The 20,710-nt window shown below is 35.8% G+C and overlaps 2 protein-coding genes and 1 long non-coding RNA gene across 6 annotated transcripts; 1 reads left to right on the forward strand and 2 right to left on the reverse strand.

Annotated features, from left to right (window-relative positions):
- Positions 1–6: 6 nt before the first annotated feature.
- Positions 7–7,313, forward strand: LOC129443444 (uncharacterized). 2 transcript variants are annotated; one of them, XR_012371460.1, is made up of 4 exons: positions 7–385; positions 1,136–1,168; positions 1,295–1,440; positions 6,098–7,313. It is a non-coding gene; the product is annotated as an uncharacterized lncRNA (long non-coding RNA). The 2 variants fall into 2 exon arrangements; XR_012371459.1 differs by lacking the exon at positions 6,098–7,313 and having other exon boundaries at positions 1,295–2,237.
- A 1,090-nt stretch (positions 7,314–8,403) lies between these two features.
- On the reverse strand, positions 8,404–18,044 carry hacl1 (2-hydroxyacyl-CoA lyase 1). The gene is made up of 17 exons (XM_055210022.2): positions 17,893–18,044; positions 17,212–17,316; positions 17,077–17,117; positions 16,910–16,990; positions 16,747–16,819; positions 16,566–16,643; positions 16,100–16,194; positions 15,784–15,896; positions 15,505–15,640; positions 14,922–15,027; positions 14,708–14,791; positions 13,871–13,972; positions 13,404–13,558; positions 11,698–11,856; positions 11,445–11,552; positions 11,034–11,220; positions 8,404–9,782 (listed from the first exon to the last, which is right to left on the reverse strand). The coding sequence occupies exons 1-17, from the start codon at positions 17,941–17,943 to the stop codon at positions 9,750–9,752; spliced, it is 1,707 nt and encodes a 568-aa protein (XP_055065997.2). The 5' UTR covers positions 17,944–18,044; the 3' UTR covers positions 8,404–9,749.
- Positions 18,045–18,852: 808 nt separating this feature from the next.
- Positions 18,853–20,463, reverse strand: LOC129449064 (uncharacterized protein C2orf66 homolog). Of its 3 annotated transcripts, XM_055211820.2 has the most exons (5): positions 20,135–20,456; positions 19,908–19,989; positions 19,699–19,777; positions 19,517–19,622; positions 18,853–19,160 (listed from the first exon to the last, which is right to left on the reverse strand). In XM_055211820.2, coding segments are annotated over exons 3-5 (267 nt in total). In that variant the 5' UTR covers positions 19,701–19,777; positions 19,908–19,989; positions 20,135–20,456; the 3' UTR covers positions 18,853–19,001. The 3 variants fall into 3 exon arrangements, with proteins under 3 accessions (XP_055067795.1, XP_055067794.1, XP_073728792.1); XM_055211819.2 differs by lacking the exons at positions 19,699–19,777; positions 19,908–19,989 and having other exon boundaries at positions 20,135–20,463; XM_073872691.1 differs by lacking the exons at positions 19,908–19,989; positions 20,135–20,456 and having other exon boundaries at positions 19,699–19,895.
- Positions 20,464–20,710: the final 247 nt, after the last annotated feature.

Raw genomic sequence — 20,710 nt, forward strand, 5'->3', positions numbered from 1 at the left:
AAGAACACTGAAAAAAATGGACTTAGTGGGTCTTTGAATTTAAATAAAATAAACATGTATATGCAACACAAAATATTTATATTCCTTGTGTAAACATAATTTAATTTATTAGGATTAAAATGTTTTGTTTGAATGTAAAATGAACACATTATTCTCACATTGATTAAAATTGATTGAATTGAATACTTAAAGCAATAAAATTGAGTTTGCACAAAAAAAGGCACCTCCTGAGCAGCAGGGGCAGTATAGCTCAATGAGAAGGACATCGATTGCCATAAAAGAAGAATAAAGATCGTTTGTTTTGGGCGCCAAAATGAAGACTAAGCACAGCAGTCACTGCCAGTCAGTCAGAAGAACTCTCTCAGACGGACACCACGTTATTAAAGTAAGTTCTATTATTTATTTATGTTCGCTTCATACGTGATATATCTTCACTAGATAGACTATTTTTGTTTACAATATGTAGCCATTGCAATGACTTGTAGTAAATATTAGTTTGGAGGAGGTTGGTGGAGTAAGTTAACAGTCAGTCAAGCTCATAAAGAAAAACACAGCGTTTTAAAAACGTCAGCTGTTTAACGTTATTTTTTGGTAGTTTTATCCGAGTTGAAAACTGTCAGCTTTGAGTTGACTTTTGAGGCACTTTTTACTCAGCTGTTCTATGGAAACGTATCAGGACAAATAAAATGCTAACCAAAAGTTATTCTGTCCAGAGTAACGTTATCCGTGTAAGTAATTTACCAGATGATATCAATTGACTACATTAATAATGACATTGCATATTAAACAAACTGTCTGCTTAATCAGATTATCAGACCCGCGTCAGTTATTCGTGACTTCGCTACGCCACGAGCAACACTTGATTCTATTAGAAAAAGCTTTTTTAAATGTCTCGCGTGACGTCTGGTTATATTAACTGAAAAAAATTGCTTTGAAGTGCCACACCTTAAAGCTGACGTTTTCAGAAGAGAACCGTGTTTTTTTTTTTTTTTTTAGAACCGTGTTTTAAGATCTTATTTTGTCCAACATTGCGTCCTATGACAGATATAATACTTATTTCATTATTGTTCTGTGTATGTGTGACCATCATTTGAGGTTGTGTGTTGATTTCACCTCTGAATATTTCCTCTTTTAGGTCCATCATCCTTGCACACACTCAAAAGCATTGGTAAGTCATTTCTTTCACTTTTGTACTGCTGTTAGGAGCTATATCTTTTTTTTGTAACTAATATACAATTATTATTCTTTGACTGGCAGTACTCAAATATACAATGGTTGGTTAATTTGTTTTCAGATAAATGCTGAATTTAAAAGAATCACTACTGTCTTATGTTCCTGTGTCACCTGGACCTCCAATCCAAAAACCTGATGAAACTCTTCTACCAGAAAGGAGGACAGCTAGCAAAAAGACTTCAAACAATTAATGATCAAATGACAGAAGTAAGTAATATAGATTCATAGACATAAAAATGTGTAAACATTGTTGGAAGTACAGAACGTTTAGTATGTTTTAGTTACAACATCTTTTGGCACACGGGTCATTAAAACACCTGGGAAGATTTAAAGGGGTAGTTCACCCAAAAATAAAAATTCTCATCACTTACTCCCTATCATGTTGTTACAAACCTGTATAAATGTCTTTGTTCTGATGAACACTAAGGAAGATATTTTGAGGAATGTTTGTAACCAAACCAATCATAAGCCCCATTCACTTCCATAGTGGGGAAAAATAATACTATTGAAGTGAATGGGGCTCATGAACAGTTTGGTTGCAAACATTTCTCAAAATAAATATCTTCCTTCATGTTTTTCAGAACAAAGACATTTATACAGGTCTGTAACAACATGAGAGTGAGAAAATGAGAGAATTCACTTTTGATGTGATTGTCAGGTATGGTAGCACACACTCGAAACGTGGCCTCTTTATTTAACTCATTCCAGTGTAGTGAACACTAGGGATGCTCCGATCAGGATTTTTGCAGCCGATACGATCACCGATTTGTAATCTTCGTGATCGGCCGATACCGATTCTGATTTTTTAAAGCTGATATGCAAGCTCTTTGATGACTGTAACTAGGGATGCTCATATCAGTTAATTTTCCCGACCGACAACTGTAGCTTCTAAACCGAACATTAACCGTTAACCTATAAGATTTTAAAATGAAATTGTCATTGAGTAAAAATACAGTTGACGGTTGTCTGTGAACTAGTAAAAACAAAAGATTTAATTTAAACGTGCAAACTAGAGGTCGACCGATATGCTTTTTCTCTGGCCGATGCCGATGCCGATTTTTTAGAAATTGGGGCAGCCGATGGCCGATATGTTTGGCCGATTTTCTATATGTACATAATAATCAAAATGTTCTCATCATTATTAGCAGATATTTTAAATGCAAAAATGTCACTATTTAAGTCAAAGTATATATGTACATAATAATCAAAATGTTCTCATCATTATTAGCAGGTATTTTAAATGCAAAAATGTCACTATTTAAGTCAAAGTATTTAAAAATATATGACTGGTCTTTCTGAAGAGTTTTACAACCTCCTCTGCACCATGATTTATCAGACACAGATATTACCTGACACTCTGCTGTCATCATCTATGATCAGTTTTTTACCATGGCTTTTATTGCTTTGTAGGATAAAATCCTTATTTGGTAGACCTGATAAAATATTTATTCATCATAAAGTTAACATAGTAAATGGTTTTTAGTTGAGACTGTTATTTAGGGCAAATCTTTCTAAACACATTTACATTCTCATTTCTGAGACGCTATAAGTGACTGATTGTGCTGACAGTGACGTCTTGTGAGTTTAGTGTTGGGACAGATCTGTTGTTTCAACCGTTCATTCAAACGAATCCGTTCAAAGGAGTCAGTTCGCGAATCGGACGCGCTATGTTCTAATCCAGGCTGAGCAGCGCAAAACTGTAAACAAAGTCTTACTGTAACAACACGAAAAACATTTCCTTTGTGGATATGATTTGGTCTTCCGACCTTTCGCCATCGAGTCAGTTTTGTTTTGAGTAATAAAAGCAGGGAGACAGAAAGCGTGCACGCGCGGCTCTTTTCTCTCTGTCACGCAAACAAAACTCATCATCACTCATTAATCACATGAAATGAGCCTAATCTTTGCACGGACTATGCACCGCGAGACATAAGCCTGTCGCGCTGTTGTACTGGCTGCTTAATTCGCGCGATCCACCATCATTTAGTAAAGCTGTTTGTGAACAAGGCATGGCTGCACACACACGAGACGGGAGCGAGCTGCCTGCAGCAAGAGGCAGCGTCACGAGTTCTACAACAGCGCTTAGGTGCCCGCAGATGCGCCTGCCTATTAATCGGCCTAGTTTTGCAGCAAAATCGGCCGAAGCCGATTTTTTAAAATATGCCAAAAATCGGCCAATTAATCGGCCGGCCGATAAATCGGTCGACCTCTAGTGCAAACAGCAGCGACAGATCAACAACAGAACCAGGATTCATAAATTATCAGATATTCACGCAACATTACCTTATTAAAAAGCACGCGATCAGTCCATAGGATTAATATCCAAAAAGGGCAGATTGTCTCCGTTTCATCTACCACAGTGGTCATTTCTAAAGCAGGATGCTTTTCAGAAAGTTTTGCTTTTGCGTCGTCTTTCTCCGTTTGTGCAAAAAGAGAGATGTTTATGGACAGGGTCAGAGGCCATCAGCGAACGTCTGTCCGGATGTGCGCGAGACGGAACGCGTCATCTTGCGCGGACACGCACGCGTCTCCGTTCAGCTTCCAAACACGCATACAAATGATTTCTCATACAAATGATTACTTTATCACACCGTCAGGGCAGCAATAATTTGTGTCATTTACAGGAAATTCACAAAATAAAGATAGAAAAAGTGGCGAAATGTCTGTCGGCTCATGACGACACGCACCATGTATTAACAAATATTTTTTTATTTTAACTGATAATGTTAATCGGTCATAAATTCTTACCTTCGGTTAACGGTTAAACGGTCAATGTGAGCATCCCTAACTGTAACTGTTACATTTTTTCTAGATAAAATAATACCACGGATGTTGCCTTTGTTATATTACTTGCAGTAATTAGGTATATTATTGTTTTAATAGTGACTCAAATAAATAAGCACGACAAATATTTATTCTGCATAGAGAAATTTAATATGGCTTTAAAAAGGCTTATGTCTTCTAAAAATCGAAAATAAAACACTTCACAGTCTTTACTGTATTAATTAAATATGCATGCCTTCGTATGAAGTATAAAAGTTCTTTAGTCAAGAGCAGAGAGTGATTTTATTGAGGGATGAATTAGGTTACTGCAGCTTTAAGACGTGAGAGAGAGATCGCTCTGTTCACGTGCACTGATGACAGGCTGCTGTGTGTGTGGGCGGCGGCTGAACGCAGACAAGCAGCTGTGAGGAAAATAAAAGTTAAAACGCTCAAAACTTTAAAACGCGTGCAAATAAGAAACTTTTGGCATGAGGATGCAATTGTCCGTGATAGATATGTGTTGTATAGGGCTGTCACTTTTGTGAAAAAATCATTTTCGATTTTTAATATGTAAGTGTTCATTGAATCGATTGTAAAATCGATTTTCCATGTCTAAAAAGACTTTTCCTTTTTCAACGCCAAATAGCAGATAAATGTAAAGAGAGCGCTGGAAACGCATAAGTCAGTAATATTTCTTATTTATTGTCATTACGTTTCGTGCAGAATAACAAACAGCAACAGTAGTGCAACATTCTCTAAAAGAGTGGACTGCTGCCAAACATTACTGCAGGTTCAACCGGCTGCTTTTATGATTTAGGCAATTCAAAAATTATTTTAAATAATGATTCGATCCATTTCAAACTACTGTTCAAAAATGAAACTTTAAATAGACTTACTTGAAGTTGAGAACATGCTGTGTGTTTTTTTATTAAACGTAACCGACACTTAGGCGGCACTAGGCAGGCATAATGAAATGCGCAAAAAGACTATAGGGCCATTACAAATTATTGGTCAGGAAAACAAGTCGATCAACCTTTTCGGGGTCCAGAGCAGAGCGTTTTTTATTCACAATATGTCCATCTGTTGAGAAGACGCGCTCCGACCTCACTGATGTTCCAGGAAAACTCGGGTACTTCGTTGCCAGCTGCGCAAGGTGGGGGCATTTCGTATCTTCCACCACAAAAGCGGATCGCTGTCAGCTGGCAATGGTGGCTTCTTGTCATAAATCATCATCTCTGTAAGGTCGCAATTTCAACGCTCTCTCGTGTTGCACAGGTTTATTGATGTTGTCCTCCATTTTCTTTGCAAAACATTACATACAGCGATTGAAAGCGTGAAACTACAGGTGCGTAAAATTGCTGGGTATTTTCTGTCTAGCTTTCGCAACACCTAACTTACTGCACTTTCGTAATTCTTTATTTTCTTTTTCTGCTTGTTTGTAAGTTTTGTTACTATATTTTAATTGTTTAATTATTTTCAAATTAATAGTGTACATATTTGGTTAAAATCGATTACCTATTTTCATTTTCCAAACTTTTTTTGGTTCGTCCAATCGATTGTGCAATCGATTTTCGAACGAAAAGTGACAGCCCTAGTGTTGTATACGCTGTTTGATGGGGATTTGAAGACGCCTCGCGCTGTTGACCGGAGCACGTCCTCATAGAAAATACGCATATCTCTGTAAAGGCAAAGAGAGACATACAAATCTGCACGCCGCACATGAGCAAAGGGTTGTGTAAATGCTCGTGCTACGTAAAAAAAATGTCTTTAATTGCAGCCACATTCAGGATCCTTTTGATGACAAAAGTAAACAGAAAGATCGGTTTATGAGATCGGCAGATTTAGCAAGCGCCGATCGAGTCATTTAATGCCGTTATCGGCCGATCGATGAACACACACACACACACCCAGAGCAGTGGACAGTGCAGCTGCCTTGCTTTGTAACCCATGTATTTGTAACCAATTGTAACATGCTGTGGCAATGCACATGGGTCTGTATACTTACATTTATATTTGTTTGCATTGTACTAATTTCCAATGACACTTTTATTGTAACAGTAACCTTTTTTCTGTTTCTTTAACTACATTTGTTTGTTTTGTACAGGGCATGGATGAAGTCAGCATCAGTGAGGTCATTTGAAGACACCAATGTTGGGATTTGTGCTCTCAAACAACATGCTCTTGTGATGAAGAAGAGGATCTTTGTATAGTCCTGGAAGCCATGAAGGTGTTGCAACATCGTGTTTGAGCTGATGTATGCTTTAAACCTGAGCTATCCTGATCGCCGCTTTATTTTTGAGGAAATCCAAACTGCATTGAGCGTAACTTTAACGAACAGTTTCTTTCAGTGAAAGGATCAGAAAGACTGTGCTGCTCATTTATGTTCTTTTTATTTATCTGTTTTAAGTGTTTTCTCTTATTAATACATTAACAGTTTGCTGCTCAGAGTCGAGTTTGGTAATGGTTGGTGTATTTTGTTTTTGTTGAATCTTTGATTAACAGTTTATAAATGCTGTAGCTCTGACTTTCTGAAGGAGTGATATTTTCCAGTTTGTAAATCCATTTGAAAAATAATACTACTTACTGTTTTGCATGTCTCTTTGGAATGCAGTGTTTGTGCTTTAGCACTTCTAAATCTACTGTGATAGTAACTATTTTAAACATTTGGTTGAGTTACACAGATGGGGCTTTTCCTAGTCCCAGACTTTTGCAATGCCATATATCAGTGCCATTGTTTTGTCTAAAGATGTACTCCAGTGTTGTTTTTGTAAGGTAGGTTTGTTTGTAAACTTTATTTTTGTAAAAATATCCTAATATAACTAGGGCCTAGTCATGGATTAATCTACAACCTGTTTGGGAAATTGCCCCTTTATGTATGTACTGCATGTGCTGATTGTTGTAATAGTTATTGACTGTTATTGAATTAATGTGTAGTGATTTAAATGAATTGATGATCTGAAAGCAGTGGTTTGCCTCAATATCACTAAACATTTGTTCAAAACTCTTTGCTTTTTATGCCAATGCAAATGTATTTTGTATTTAAAAAAAATAAATAACATTTGGATAATTATGGGTGATTATTCTGGTGCCAGAGACATAATGAAATTGCTTTAGAGTTACATAATCCCATAATATAAGCATTAAAAAAGCATGTTGGAATTACAGATGAAAATCTAGTCCCCTTACATAATAAAATTACTTAAACATTACAAAATAAATGTGTTATAGTAAAGAGAAATAGCACTTTGAGTCAACATATTTATATTAGACTACTTAAAACAATTAAAATGTTTTGGTCTGACACATAAAAATTAATTGAGGAAAATTATTTTGGTTTTAAACAATCTGATCATGTGGGACCGATGTACACATTAAAATTGCGTAAATTGAAAGGATTTTTTTTCAGTGAAGGATAAGCAGACGATCTCTCTCTCTCTCTCTCTCTCTCTCTCAAAAAGCAGCACAGTAATGATACTGTGAGGAGAGAAAAAAGAAGGCCAGCAAGACTTCAATTACCTACAAGCTATTATGAGATTAAACAGATCCCCTCCTCTAACCGGACACACAACACTGATCTGAGATCAGGTAAGATTAAAAAAGACCCTATCCACCTTAAACCATAAAATACAAAAAAATACTAGCCAACAGTAATAGGTACAAAAAGTATGTTTGTGTTTAAACTATGTATATTTGATTTTTAAACAATGTAAATTAAATGCATTTCACTACTTTCTTAGTGTTTTAGCCCTGACAGGTCTCTCTGTTATTATTAATATTTTTTTAAATAATAGTTCACAGAAAATGATAATTCTGTCATCATTTACTCACCCAGAAGTTGTTCCAAAGCAGTGTTTGTAACCAAGCAGATCTGGGGCACCACTGACTTACTGTAGCAGGAGAAAATAATACTATGGAAGCGAATGGTGCCACATATCTTTTTTATATTTTTATTTGTGTTTAGCAGAACAAAGACATTTGTAAAAGTTTAGAACAATGTGAGGATAAGTAAATGATGACAATTTTCATTTTTGGGGGGGTTTTTGTTTCTAACCTTTTTTACTGCTGGCTCTAAAAGCTTTGCTTTAAAATCCCTACAGTATGTAGTCCTATACACTGCCTGCATGTACAAATAGAAAAAATGTATTTCAAAAATAAAAATGTAATCTCTTAAAAATAGAAAAAAAATTACAAATCTATCATTTACCATCTTAAAACTCGAGGGATAGTTCACCCAAAAATGAAACTTCTGTCATTATTTACTCACTCTCATGTTGTTACAAACCTGTATAAATGCATTTGATCTGATTAACATGAAGGAAGATATCTTAAGGAATGCATGCAACCGAACCGATCATGAGCCCCATTAACTTTCACAGCATTAAAAAAAAATACTATGGAATTGAGTGGGGCTCATAAACCTTTTGTCTACAAACATTCCTCAAAATATCCTCCTTCATGTCAATCAGATCAAATAAATGTATACAGAATATCATTGGTTCTTGTATTTCACTTTACAAACTATTTTAAAATTTAGGAAATTTAAGTAAATCACTTATTTTTCTATTCTTGTATTTTATGGAATACAATATCAACATATGGGGCAGTTTCTCGGACAGGGATTAGACTAGTCCTAGACTAAAATAAATGTAAAAAGCTGTTTATTACTTATTCATACAAAATATCTTAAAAATACATCAGTGCCCTTTGTTTTGCCTCAGAATGCACACAATTAATGTTTTAGTAAGGCTTTGTTAAAACTAGTTATATTTCCTAATAAAACTAAGGCCTAGTCCTGGCTTAACCCGTTAATTGGCGCTGTCCCGTGAGCGGGACATCTACATTTATTTAAATATTTTCTATGTAAATGTTAATCTATCACGACAAACTATATATTGTTGGAAAGGTCTAAGAAGGTAGTTTTCATATTTCAAAACCTTTTAGCAGTAATAATAATGCAGTAACTGTAATTTATTAATTTGTGACACAAGTATCCAGCAAACCTCAAAGCAAATCAGCACAAACCTCAGTTTTTTGACAATTTTATGTTTTAAAAATAATACTATATTGCATTTTTATTTATTACAAATCAATGTAAACTGCTTTAAAAAAAATGAATATTTTCACCTCCAGACACTTCCCTAAAAAACGTTGAAGTGTCTTCTTTATAACAAAAAATTACCAAAATTAAAACCAAAATTAGGCTTCTAGACCAAAAAACTCCCCACTCAAAAAGGGCTGCGCCAGTTAAAGGGTTAAACTAATCCCTGCCCAGGAACCCCCCCCCCCATAAACTATTTTATTTAATATCCAAAACCAAAATCTGTAGCCATGTGAAAATACTACAACACTTTACAGTTGTATTTGTTAGCATTAGTCAATGCATTAGCTAACATAAACCAACAACAAACAACATTTCATCAGCTTTTTAATCTTAGTTTATGTTAATTTCAGCGTTTACTAATACATTTTTAAAAACAAAAGATGTAACTGTTAACATTAGTTAATACACAATAAACTTAGGTGAACAATTATATTAGCATTAACAAAGATTAATAAATGCTAAAAATCTCTATTGCTCATTGTTAGTTCATGTTAGCTAATGCATTTACTAATGTTAGCAAAAACAACCTTATTGTGAACCGTCACCGCTTTGTTGTTTTATCACAGAAAATGTATTTCCAAAGTCACCTACAGTAAGTTACTGTAAATCAAGTGTAGTGTTCAATATAGCACTGATCAGATCTCTTCCGATTCCTTTAAAGATTTGAACGTGTCAGCCAGGGAAACTCCTAAAAAATAAAACAAGATGAAAAGTTGTGGATATCAAAATAAAAATAAAAATACATTTTGCACATCCACATCAATAAACCCCAGCTGTACTTAATAAAGTGTAAACAGTGAACTGAAACCCTGTACATTCAAATGCTTGACTATAATTCTTGACAGTTTTCCATTCACCATTGGGGAAACCCTTTAAATCAGTCCTGCACTCACACAGACATTCATTGTTGAAGGGTCACCATGAAACTCAATCCTTCAACACGTCTGTGTGTGGTTGCCACGATACAAGCGGCATAACAAAAAAGGGTCACAACTTTTAATAATGGAGGTCTCATAACTTTCAGGAATAGAAAGGTCAGATATGTATATGTAAGGTGTATATATGGGGGGGATAAAGAATATCCACGTGGGGGTGTGTTAGTGCTCATTTATCACACAGCAGCGTTCCTGATGTCATGAACTCTTAACAGATTCGGAGGTGTGGGGCACAACAAAATCATTCACAACAGAGAGTCCAACTACAGTATACGTTCCCCTAGAGAGCAGTGAGTGATTAAGCAGATGCTTTTAGTCAATGTAATTACAGTACAACCACCCCTTCATGAGCAAAACCAAAACCTTTCAAGCACCAGCCCAGGTTTGTAAACATTGAATGACTATCAGGTGCACGCGCAGCATGGGGTCAAACTGTTCATACCATCCAGGCTTTAATTTAATCTAACATGGCTGAAAAAAATGATGACTTACCTGAAATGAAGTGAGCACTACAAACACAAGCCTCTTTGATATTTGCATTGTTCCAGTCTGCACGATAATTGCTTGCAGCGGCAGATGTTGTATTTTTTTGTTTTTTAGATTCTGCATGAATCGGGAAAACTTAACGGAAGACCATATGCGATTTTCACAGCCCACGACATAAGTAGGCATTTTTGACGATACTGAATAATACGCAACTCAATCTGCTGTAATGACTTTTCTGACCCTGACATGCGCAGTGGGAACCGCCTGTGACGTGAACCGTGAAGAGGTCTATAGGAACATTTAAATTAAATTTGCATATATACATCTACGGTTTCTTTAATTGGCAGGTATGGGGAAACTAAACAGACATGCAACACATTGGAGCCCTGTTAATGAATTCATAACAAGGTCTGGTACTTTCTAAGGATCTATACATTTTTGGCTTGAAAGGAATCGGTTCACAGCATATCTAATGTGTCAGTCTTATGTACTGTGTGAAGATGATGTGTCAGCCATACCTGCTGTTTGCGATCTGACGCTGGGTCTATAAGTACGTTGAGAAGGCTCGGCATCTCTGTGTTTTTAAAACTCTCTTGAAGTGCACTACGCAGTTCCTCCACAGTTCGCACCAGGTACCCATGTCCACCGAATGCACTCATCACCTGTTCATACCGCGCTTCTGGTAGCAGGGTCACTGGAGGAGCTCTGAGACACAAACACATACACACCGGTCACTCACAAAATGCTAGATACTAGATTTTCAGTCATTCCTAACAATAACTGGAACTCAAGTGAGATTTATTTTCTTGCAACCAATGAAAGACAGATATCTGATCCCAGCATCATCGAGTGTACGTGTAGAGAGAGACGGCATTAATCGATAACTATGGCAACATATTTAAGATCTTTTTAAAAGTCTTTAGACTCACATTGTAGTCATGTCTCCCATTTTCTCCATCTCTCTCCATGTCTCAGGATCAACTCCACTGTAGATGCCATTGTTGTTGATTACTATAATGATGATTGGCAGTTTATACCTATTCCGAAAAAAAGGTAAAACAACACGGAACCATTATAGTAAAAAAGAGTGAAGCAATATCATAACAATTGTCGAATAGCCTATAGATGGAGCTAAATTAGGATGATGTATTACATGAGTAAAAGTGCATCATGTAGGTTTACCTGCACATGGTCTCGACCTCCATACCAGAGAAACCAAAGGCGCTGTCTCCCTCCACACACACCACTCTCTGTCCCGTCTGCTGCGTCTGCTCCAAAACAGCCGCTGCGATGGCAAAGCCCGGGCCTACCCCCATAGTGCCAAAGGTACCAGCATCTAACCTGTGTCAGCAAAACATTTCTATAACAATACTCAATGAACTAACTACTAGTCACCCACTAACTGACTTAACTTGTCATGTAGCATGTTGTGGACACAGATCATTTACTGTATTATAAAAAAAGAGTTCCCCCTAAAGCAGACCCTAAATAACATTAACAAGCACTTTAAAGGGGCACTGCACTTTATTTGAAAATATGCTCATTCTGGCTTAATAATCAAGGACTTTGCTGATGTAACATGGCTGCAGCAGGCGTAGTGATATTTACGCACTGCCCGAAAATAGTCCCCTTGGTTTCTTTCAATAGCAGGGGACTATGCGTAATATCACTACGACTCCTGCAGCCATGTTACAGCAGCAAAGTTCTTGATTATTACGCAAGAATGTGAGTATAGTTCCTAACCATATCTGCCTAGAAAATCTCAACTTTTAATTTTCCGTCGGTCTTGGTGCACGATGTGACTACAGACGAGTCAAGTTTTAAATAGGAAAAATCAAAAATCAAAACTATTTGGTTATTTTTTAGCGCGATGCTAATGGTCTAATCAGATTCAATGGATTATGCTAAGCTATGCTAAAAGTGGTACCACCAATGTACTCCATTGAAGTTTATTTAAAAGACCTACACTACCGGTCAAAAGTTTTGAAACACTTGAACGAAATGTTAACAATAATCTTTTGAATCTAAAGCTGTATGGTTAAATGCTTAAAAATGACAAAAATATACCTGCGACAAACAGATTCATTTCTGTTATTACAAAAAAAGTGTATTTAATTTTTTTTTAAAGGTGCAGTGTGTAATTTTTAAAAGGATCTCTTGACAGAAATGCAAAATATTATACAAAACTTTATTATCAGGGGTGTATAAAGACCTTTCATAATGAACGGTTATGTGTTTATTATCTTAGAATGAGTCATTTTTATCTACATACACAGAGGGTCCCCTTACATGGAAGTCGCCATTTTGTGTCACCATGTTTTTACAGAAGCTGTTAGTGGACAAACTTTTTTACTAAGTTGTCTCTGGCGATGACATGTTTGTCCGGTGGTGGCTACAGTAGCTTCTCTATGTGTTTCAAAAGCAAGAGGTGAGCAATGGACTGAACCTTTGGTTGCAACCTCGCCACTAGATGCCGCTAAAATTTACACACTGCATTTTTATATCGATGACTTGGACAGAATATTGAAGAAAAAGTAGCTAATAAGAGCGCAGATTAAATGTAAACTCCTTCAACATTCTTTCAAATTAATCCTAAAGTGAAACTACTTCAAAAAAAGACACTAGTACAATTCTGCAATTTTTAGGCAGAGGATAACTGTTCTTCAGATGAGTTTTATTTTTTTTGGATGCTTTTAGTCACAACATAATTTCCACAGTTACATTTGTGTTATGTTATAGTTTGGATGAGTTTATTATTATTCTGTAATGTGGAAAAAATTCAAATAAAGAATGACCAGTAGTGTACCTTCTTGTTTAGCATGTAAACTCATTTAATACACAAACGTCTATAAAACCCATCATCAAGTATGAATTGTGAAGGGTGTCACCTGTGTCGTGGGAGGTAGTTGAACAGCATAGTACGGCCGATGTCCATCGTGTTAGCACCTTCACTCACTATGACGCAGTCTTTGGGCAGGAGCTCAGAGATGTGGTGAAAGGCCGTGTAGTAGTTCATGGGTACTGTCGACTGAAGAGCAAGAGTCTGCAGGAAACATAGATACACACATTTGACATGTGAAACTGAAAATGTGAAAGCTAAAGCCATTTTTATCATTCTAAATAATGTGTGAAAATATAACCTTGATATCTTTAATGTCGACTCAGTAAGGTCATGTCAATGATTTAAATCAATCAATGATTTAAATCAATGTGAAATCAAACGTTGATGATTCTAATCTCATAAATTAGGTTATGAGACTTTTACTTGGATTTCAGGTTCACACACATTGTTACACAGGGGTTTGGTTTGGTGCCTTATTGCTTCGAATATGCTACAGAATATTCAGACTCCCACCTTTGAAATGCGAGCATTAGCATTCATTTTCTCCCTCAGGGTTGTCCACCATTCTGCATCAGATGGAAATTTCCAGGACTTGGATCTTAAAGTCTCCAAAAGCTTCAAAACAGTACAAAGAAACATTAAGAGGGCATTTCATGGGAAATAGATTTTTGATGTGCTGTACGGACATACTGTAATTAAAACATGTGTTCCTGTAGCTCAGTTGGTTAAGCATTGCGTTAAAAGCGCAAAAGTTGTGGGTTCCATCTCTAGGGAACAAACATTGGATACACTGTAAGCCGCTTTATTTAAAAGTGCCTGCGAAATGCATAAATGTAAATTTAACTTTTATATATTGACTGTTCAGTATTCAGCAACTTGGGAGAGACACTATTATTTACTTCACATACAAATATGTTAGCCAATCAAAACAAGTCACTTACATATAAGAGTCTTAAAGGAAAACAGCACCATTTTTCAATATTTTACTATGTTCTTACCTCAACTTAGACAAATTAATACATCGCTCTCTTTTTTCAATGCATGCACTTAATCTTTGTACAGCGCATTGTGAATGTGTTAGCATTTAGCCTAGCCCCATTCATTCCTTAGGATCCAAACAGGGATGAATTTAGAAGCCACCAAACACTTCCATGTTTTCCCTATTTAAAGACTGTTACATGAGTAGTTATACGAGTAAGTATGGTGGCACAAAATAAAATGTGGCGATTTTTTAAGCAGATAAAAATGAAAACTATATTGTATGGCGGAAGAGCACTTAGTTTCTGTAAAATGAGAAACTGGATCAAGTTATGAAACATGAGTAAGAGGACTGTGTTTACTGCAGTTTACCTGGTTGACCACAGCTCGTATGTCTCCCATCAGAGCAGATGCGGCTCTTACGTTATTACTCAACTCTTCAGCACACAGATCCACCTGCACAAAAAATTAGACACATCAATAACACATACACACAAAAACATGATCCATCTCATCATGTGTGCTATAGCAGATTAACGGAGGTCATTTTGTTATCTACAGGCCTTTATGATGGTGCATAGCATACCTGAATAACCTTCACATGGGGACTGAATCTGGGTGGAAAACCAAAGTGCAGGATCCAGTTGAGTCTGGCACCCAAAAGCACCACGACATCAGCCTGCAACAGAGCTCTACAACAGAGAAAGAAAGTGAAGGTACATATTCATACTTTTTGAACTGAACAAAAAAATCCTATTTTAATACATTTTAATCTTTACAACATGCAAAATGCTAAAATTTTTTTAAATATCAATTAAATATACTTAATGGTAATAATAAAATGGAAATAATTAATTTAAATAGCCATATGTTTATGTTTTATAGATATCATGGTAACAATTTACAATAAGCTTGTACAGTATTTGTACAACATTAGTAAGCATTAGCTAACACAAACTAACAATGAGTTTTTTCAGCATAATGTTAATTAATGCCAATACAATTGTTCATCTCGTTTCATTGTGCATTAACTAATGTTAACTTTTTATTCTATAAATGTATTTTAGTAAAAGCTAAATACCATAAACAAATATAAATGCTGTGGAAGTACAGTATTCTTCAATGCAAGTTCCTTATGGAAAAGTGTTACCGAGATCATTTAAACACACCGGGATCTGGCAGCAGCCACACAGTTTGGGTGATCATCGGGCAGCACTCCTTTTCCCATGGGTGTGGGAAGGAAGGGAAGTCCAGACACCTCCACCAACTCCCTGACCTCCCTCTCCGCCCTGGCATATGCCGCACCTGCACCACATCACAGATTTACAAGAGAGATCATCCAGAGGGACATACAGTACAGGATGATTCAAACAGGCTTGATTTATTAATAAAAAACAGTGAACTAGATTAGGACAACACCTCACTGCAATTGTATATATGTAGTTCACCTTTTCCAACGATGATCAAGGGCCTTTGAGCGTTCCTGAGCAGCTCCAGAGCTTGTGTGACCTCTCTGCTATCAGCCTGACTCACAGGAGCTACAGGACAACAGGAAACAAACCTATAACCAATAGAAAGTAAGAGTTATGAATATGACTGAATGCAACATATGCACACATTTTTAGAGCCTTAGTTGAATGGCAAATGACATTGGGAAGTCTAGCAAAACATGTAAGATACTAAGGAAGCAATGATCAATAAGTAATCATAATAAGCGTAAAATTTATGATGAAGTTTTAATGACCAGGTCCTTATAAAGCTCACCTGACACTGGCTCTGTCCGTTTTGGCATTCACCATGTCTCCAGCAATGTCTATGTAGCAAGCTCCCGGGCGGCCGTAAATACTGCTTCTTACAGCCTGAAACAACCAATAATGTTTTTGCATTTACTTCAGAACGAAATGCATTGTGTAGTTGTAAAAATGTAAAAATAAGTTTACTTAAAATTGATAACCAATCGTTCTTTATAAATATGGTTTGTAAATCATTAGTATATATGTTTAAATGAAATTTAATGTTATAAATGTATTTTTATGAGTATGTTACCGCTAATATGTACCAAAAACCACAAAGCTAGAATTTTGATTTCATGCTGTCAATAACTGAAAAGCTATTTCATTATTAGGTAATGTTATAGGTCAACTAGTAAAACATGGGCACTAAAATTAGCAAGTAATGCATATGCTGATAAAATGCAATATCGCTTCGAATTAAAAGTGTGTAAATGTACTTTTTCCACCACGGCTGGTATCATCTGAAGACTGCTTGGTCGAGCAGAAAATTTGCTGTACAGACGACAAGCTTCGACCTGATGAGAAACAAGATGACAGACTCCAATCTCTGTAGTATACACTAGAAAAATAAATATGAAGTAAAGTGTGTGTTATTTACACACACAAAAAAACACAAACCTGAGGAAACTCTTGAAACGCTCCTGTGGTTTCCTGGTTCCTATCAGAAGAGCCGCCAATGACAATGACAGGCCTGTGATTTCAAAGAAGAGGACAAAATGTAAACACAATCTGATTCAAATAGCATTAACGTAAGTGAATTCAGCAGCAATGTGGAAGTTACCAGCAGTTCACATTAGCATTGGCCATTCCTCCCAGTGCATGAATCAGCCCAGGTCCAGAAACCACCAGACAAACGGCTGGGCTGGAAAAAACACACAATGTGGACCCAAGATTACAACTTTAGATGAATAAAACAGAGAAATAAACTTGAAAGAGACACATTCATACCGTCCTGTCAAATAGCCAATAGCAGATGCAGCATAGCATGCCTATAAAGAAGAAATGATTTCACAAACAGATCCAAATAGTTTTCAATGTTACAAGAAAATGAAAAGGTTTTACAGAAAAATGAAGCTGTCTTACTGCTTGCTCATTGCGCATGCCCACATACTTAATGCCGGCTGCTTGAGCGGCCATGGCCACCTCAATGATCGGCACACCAACGATGCCAAACATGTACTCCACATTCTGCAGATGAAGATTTAAGATATAACCCAAAATTAAACACTATTCTCACTATTCCCTATGAGATTATCTGATCATGATAGTGATCTGATCAGTGCAAATCTTTAATACATTAACACATTTACTGTACATCCAACCAGAATGAAGATTTACAGTTTACTGATGTACACTGTTATTAAATGATTATGACTAAAGTTATAAGTTTAAATGTTTTTACTATTTGGTAATGCAAATAATACATATCACATACATAATATATCTCATGATTTACAGTATTTAATGTTATGGCATAATATAATCTCCATTTGTACTATTCTTGAATATTTTGGTGCGCGTGCGCATGCGCAGCACCTTTGACACACTGTCCAAGTTCAATAGAACTACGGGCGACATAAACTGTGACTTTTACATGATGTAAAACATACAGAGAAAATAAAAACGATGCTACGCGTATGACACGTTTATCCTTTACTTACTATGAGATTTTTAATTTTGCAACTTTCTCATAAAATGATAAAAAATCAGGATAAAATGAGAAACTCGTTGAGAGTCCATCACTGCAATAAACTTTCAGTTTACCTGAGCTTTAAGTGCCTCAGCGATCAACTGAGCTCCAGTTATTTCATCCATTATCACCTTCAGTAAATCATTTCAGTCTTAAACACATGAAACTACACTCTTCCTCAGCTGCTCTTCTTCAGTGGTGTGTGGATGAAAGCGCATATCTCCACCTACTGGATTTAAAGGATATTACAAGTGCTGTATTTGGTTACTGATAGATGAAGTAAAAATTTGTGTATCAATGCTTTATTTTTAATTAATTCATTCTTGATTTAATTTGATGAATATTCTACTGAGATTCATTTTGATTAAATAAAAGAAATTAATGATATAATTATTTAAAGATATTTAGAAATACAAACTGCACTTAATTCTTATAATTCTTATCAACAGCATTTATATACAGTATACGTGATGTTTTACAACATTTAACTACGAATACAAATTAAAAGATAAAAAGCATTTTAATACTTTTAAGCCTTTAAAGCTTGCATTAATGTTTCAATGTCTCATGTGAATGTAAAAACTTCCTTCAGAATTTTTTTTTAATGCGCTATATAAATAAATCTGGTCATAAACCTCATTCAGAGCTTGTGAAGAGAATTAAATTAATTCCTTGATTTTTTTTAAATCCATGAAGGTATAATGAAGTAGGAAATTTGTCAGTAGTTGCAATATTTTTCCTGAATCTACTCTTGGTTCACATATATGATTAAAATGACCCACGCTAAACTGTAAAGCAAAAGTGAGGTCGTACTTTCACAAATAATACATATGATTTGATTTGCACCAATACATTGCAATCATCATATTTTGCCATTTATATTCATTAAAGAGACGTTTATTGTTTTAAAAGTTTGTTCTTAACTGTCAGGTGATTTTATTTAAAATCAGGTAGCTTTCAAGCCACTAAGAATTTGAAATAATTTACATCTAGTATTCCCTCAAGAAAACAGAGAAAGGGATACAGGCAGGAAATTGTTCAGCAACAGGTTTTACTGTGTAAAAGACCATTACAGACATAATGACTTTGTGTGCTTTAATAATAATATAATAACATTTTTTAAACTGTAATTTACCTTGTAGTAGACATTAAACATCAGAGAACTTAAAAGGACAATATTCAGCTAAGCATCATAAATGTCATTGTGCATAAAGAGGTTATATTTTTCATAACCATTATTTGGCATATTGCTGTTTTTGTTTTCCTTCACATTTGCTTTTCTGTCCATTGCTTGAGCTTCTCTGTCTCTGCCTTCAAGATACGACTGCAGAATCTGAAAAAACTAAAGATTGGACAGACTCATAAAATATGAGTCATAACATTTAAAGTGTAACACCTTACAAAAAGTTTCTACATGTCTGTCAGTCATTCATTGGACAATCACAGTACAGAGGGACAAAGTTAAAAAAACAAATATCTCTGATTGTCAACATTATGACCTGTGCTCATAAGTATGAATTATTTACTAGCAGCTTTAAACAGTGATTTTTTACAAATCTCAATAATAACTCTTATAACTTTTAAGTAAATAAAAAATATTCAAGAAGCTCTCAGAATTTGCAAAAGTTATTCACTGCCAGATGGATCAAATGATTCAAACAGAAAACATGGATGGAGCAGCAGAAATGTTTGACTTACCAGGTTCCTGCTCTGGGGGTTGCTCAGAGATTTCCACTGATCTGTGCTTGAAACGTCCGACTCAACCGGGACAACCAATAGTGCCATCAAAGCCAACAGTGTGAACCTGGATGCACGACAGATTGCAATCACAGCATAAATCTCAAACAACCAAGATAGCTTTACCTGACCAGAAAACTCACATGTTTGCAATGCCTGTTATCGCCGCCGGGTCAGTTTGCAGCTGGGTCGCCTCTGTTTCCCAAAAGCTCTTTCCACTTGCTTTTATACACAGTGAATGAGGTATACCACATGTGAACAATTTTCACCTCCTGGTAAATTGGCATTTCTTTTTTTGTTCAAAGAAAATCTGGACTAACTCTAAGTGCCATAATTGATATAATTAAGCTACCTTATAGCGTCATCATGGCTCCCCTAGAGACGTACAGCTCAGAATAGCCTCTTATAATGATGGTGGTATTCGTGGATTTAACCTTTAAATGGACATGATGAATGTTGAAAACCGGACACATTAGCGAAACACAGGAGTTGAAATTAAAGGAAATGTTTTAATGAATATGGTACAAACCTAACCATTATTTTTTTCTAACATCCAGAGGTGTGAAGGAGAAATCTTACCTTGCCTTTCCAAATTCACAACCCATTGCAGTTTATTCATTACAAATGTATTGCCACAGCATCACCATAAATGACTATACTGAAGTTTATATCAAGGCTAAGTTAGCTTTGTTTAGCTAAAAATGTGGGTAGTTTGTGTGGTTGGGTTTGCAGACGTGTAAATGACCTGTTAATTTTTCTTGTACAAATGCTCTTTAAAACAAATGACTTTTTGCGTATAGTGCAGTGATGAAAATTATATGTTATAGCTGCTATGTCAGATCACACAGCATGAATAATACACTGTCAGAAAGAACGGTCCAAAAATGGTCCCAAACTGCTGTCACTCTGGCAGTAAAATGGTCCTAATATACAACATATAGTCTACATATATGTAGACTATACACGCACCTAAAGGATTATTAGGAACACCTGTTCAATTTCTCATTAATGCAATTATCTAATCAACTAATCACATGGCCGTTTCTTCAATGCATTTAGGGGTGTGGTCCTGGTCAAGACAATCTCCTGAACTCCAAACTGAATGTCAGAATGTGAAAGAAAGGTGATTTAAGCAATTTTAAGCGTGGCATGGTT

Source organism: Misgurnus anguillicaudatus, chromosome 10 (genome assembly GCF_027580225.2).
Source record: "Misgurnus anguillicaudatus chromosome 10, ASM2758022v2, whole genome shotgun sequence".
Lineage (NCBI taxonomy): Eukaryota > Metazoa > Chordata > Actinopteri > Cypriniformes > Cobitidae > Misgurnus > Misgurnus anguillicaudatus.

Bases quoted from the DNA above. Each gene is read 5' to 3' on its own strand.
- hacl1 (XM_055210022.2), bottom strand. From the start codon at position 17,943: ATGGATGAAATAACTGGAGCTCAGTTGATCGCTGAGGCACTTAAAGCT. The intron at 13,973-14,707 runs GTAAACTGCAGT...ACTGTTTTGAAG, and splicing joins TACGAGCTGTGGTCAACCAG to CTTTTGGAGACTTTAAGATC. The intron at 11,221-11,444 runs GTGAGTCTAAAG...TTTGTGTCTCAG, and splicing joins ATGGGAGACATGACTACAAT to AGCTCCTCCAGTGACCCTGC.
- LOC129449064 (XM_055211819.2), bottom strand. From the start codon at position 20,160: ATGGGTTGTGAATTTGGAAAGGCAAG. The intron at 19,623-20,134 runs GTAAGATTTCTC...TCGTGCATCCAG, and splicing joins TGTGAATTTGGAAAGGCAAG to GTTCACACTGTTGGCTTTGA. The intron at 19,161-19,516 runs GTAAGTCAAACA...TCCAATCTTTAG, and splicing joins ACCCCCAGAGCAGGAACCTG to TTTTTTCAGATTCTGCAGTC.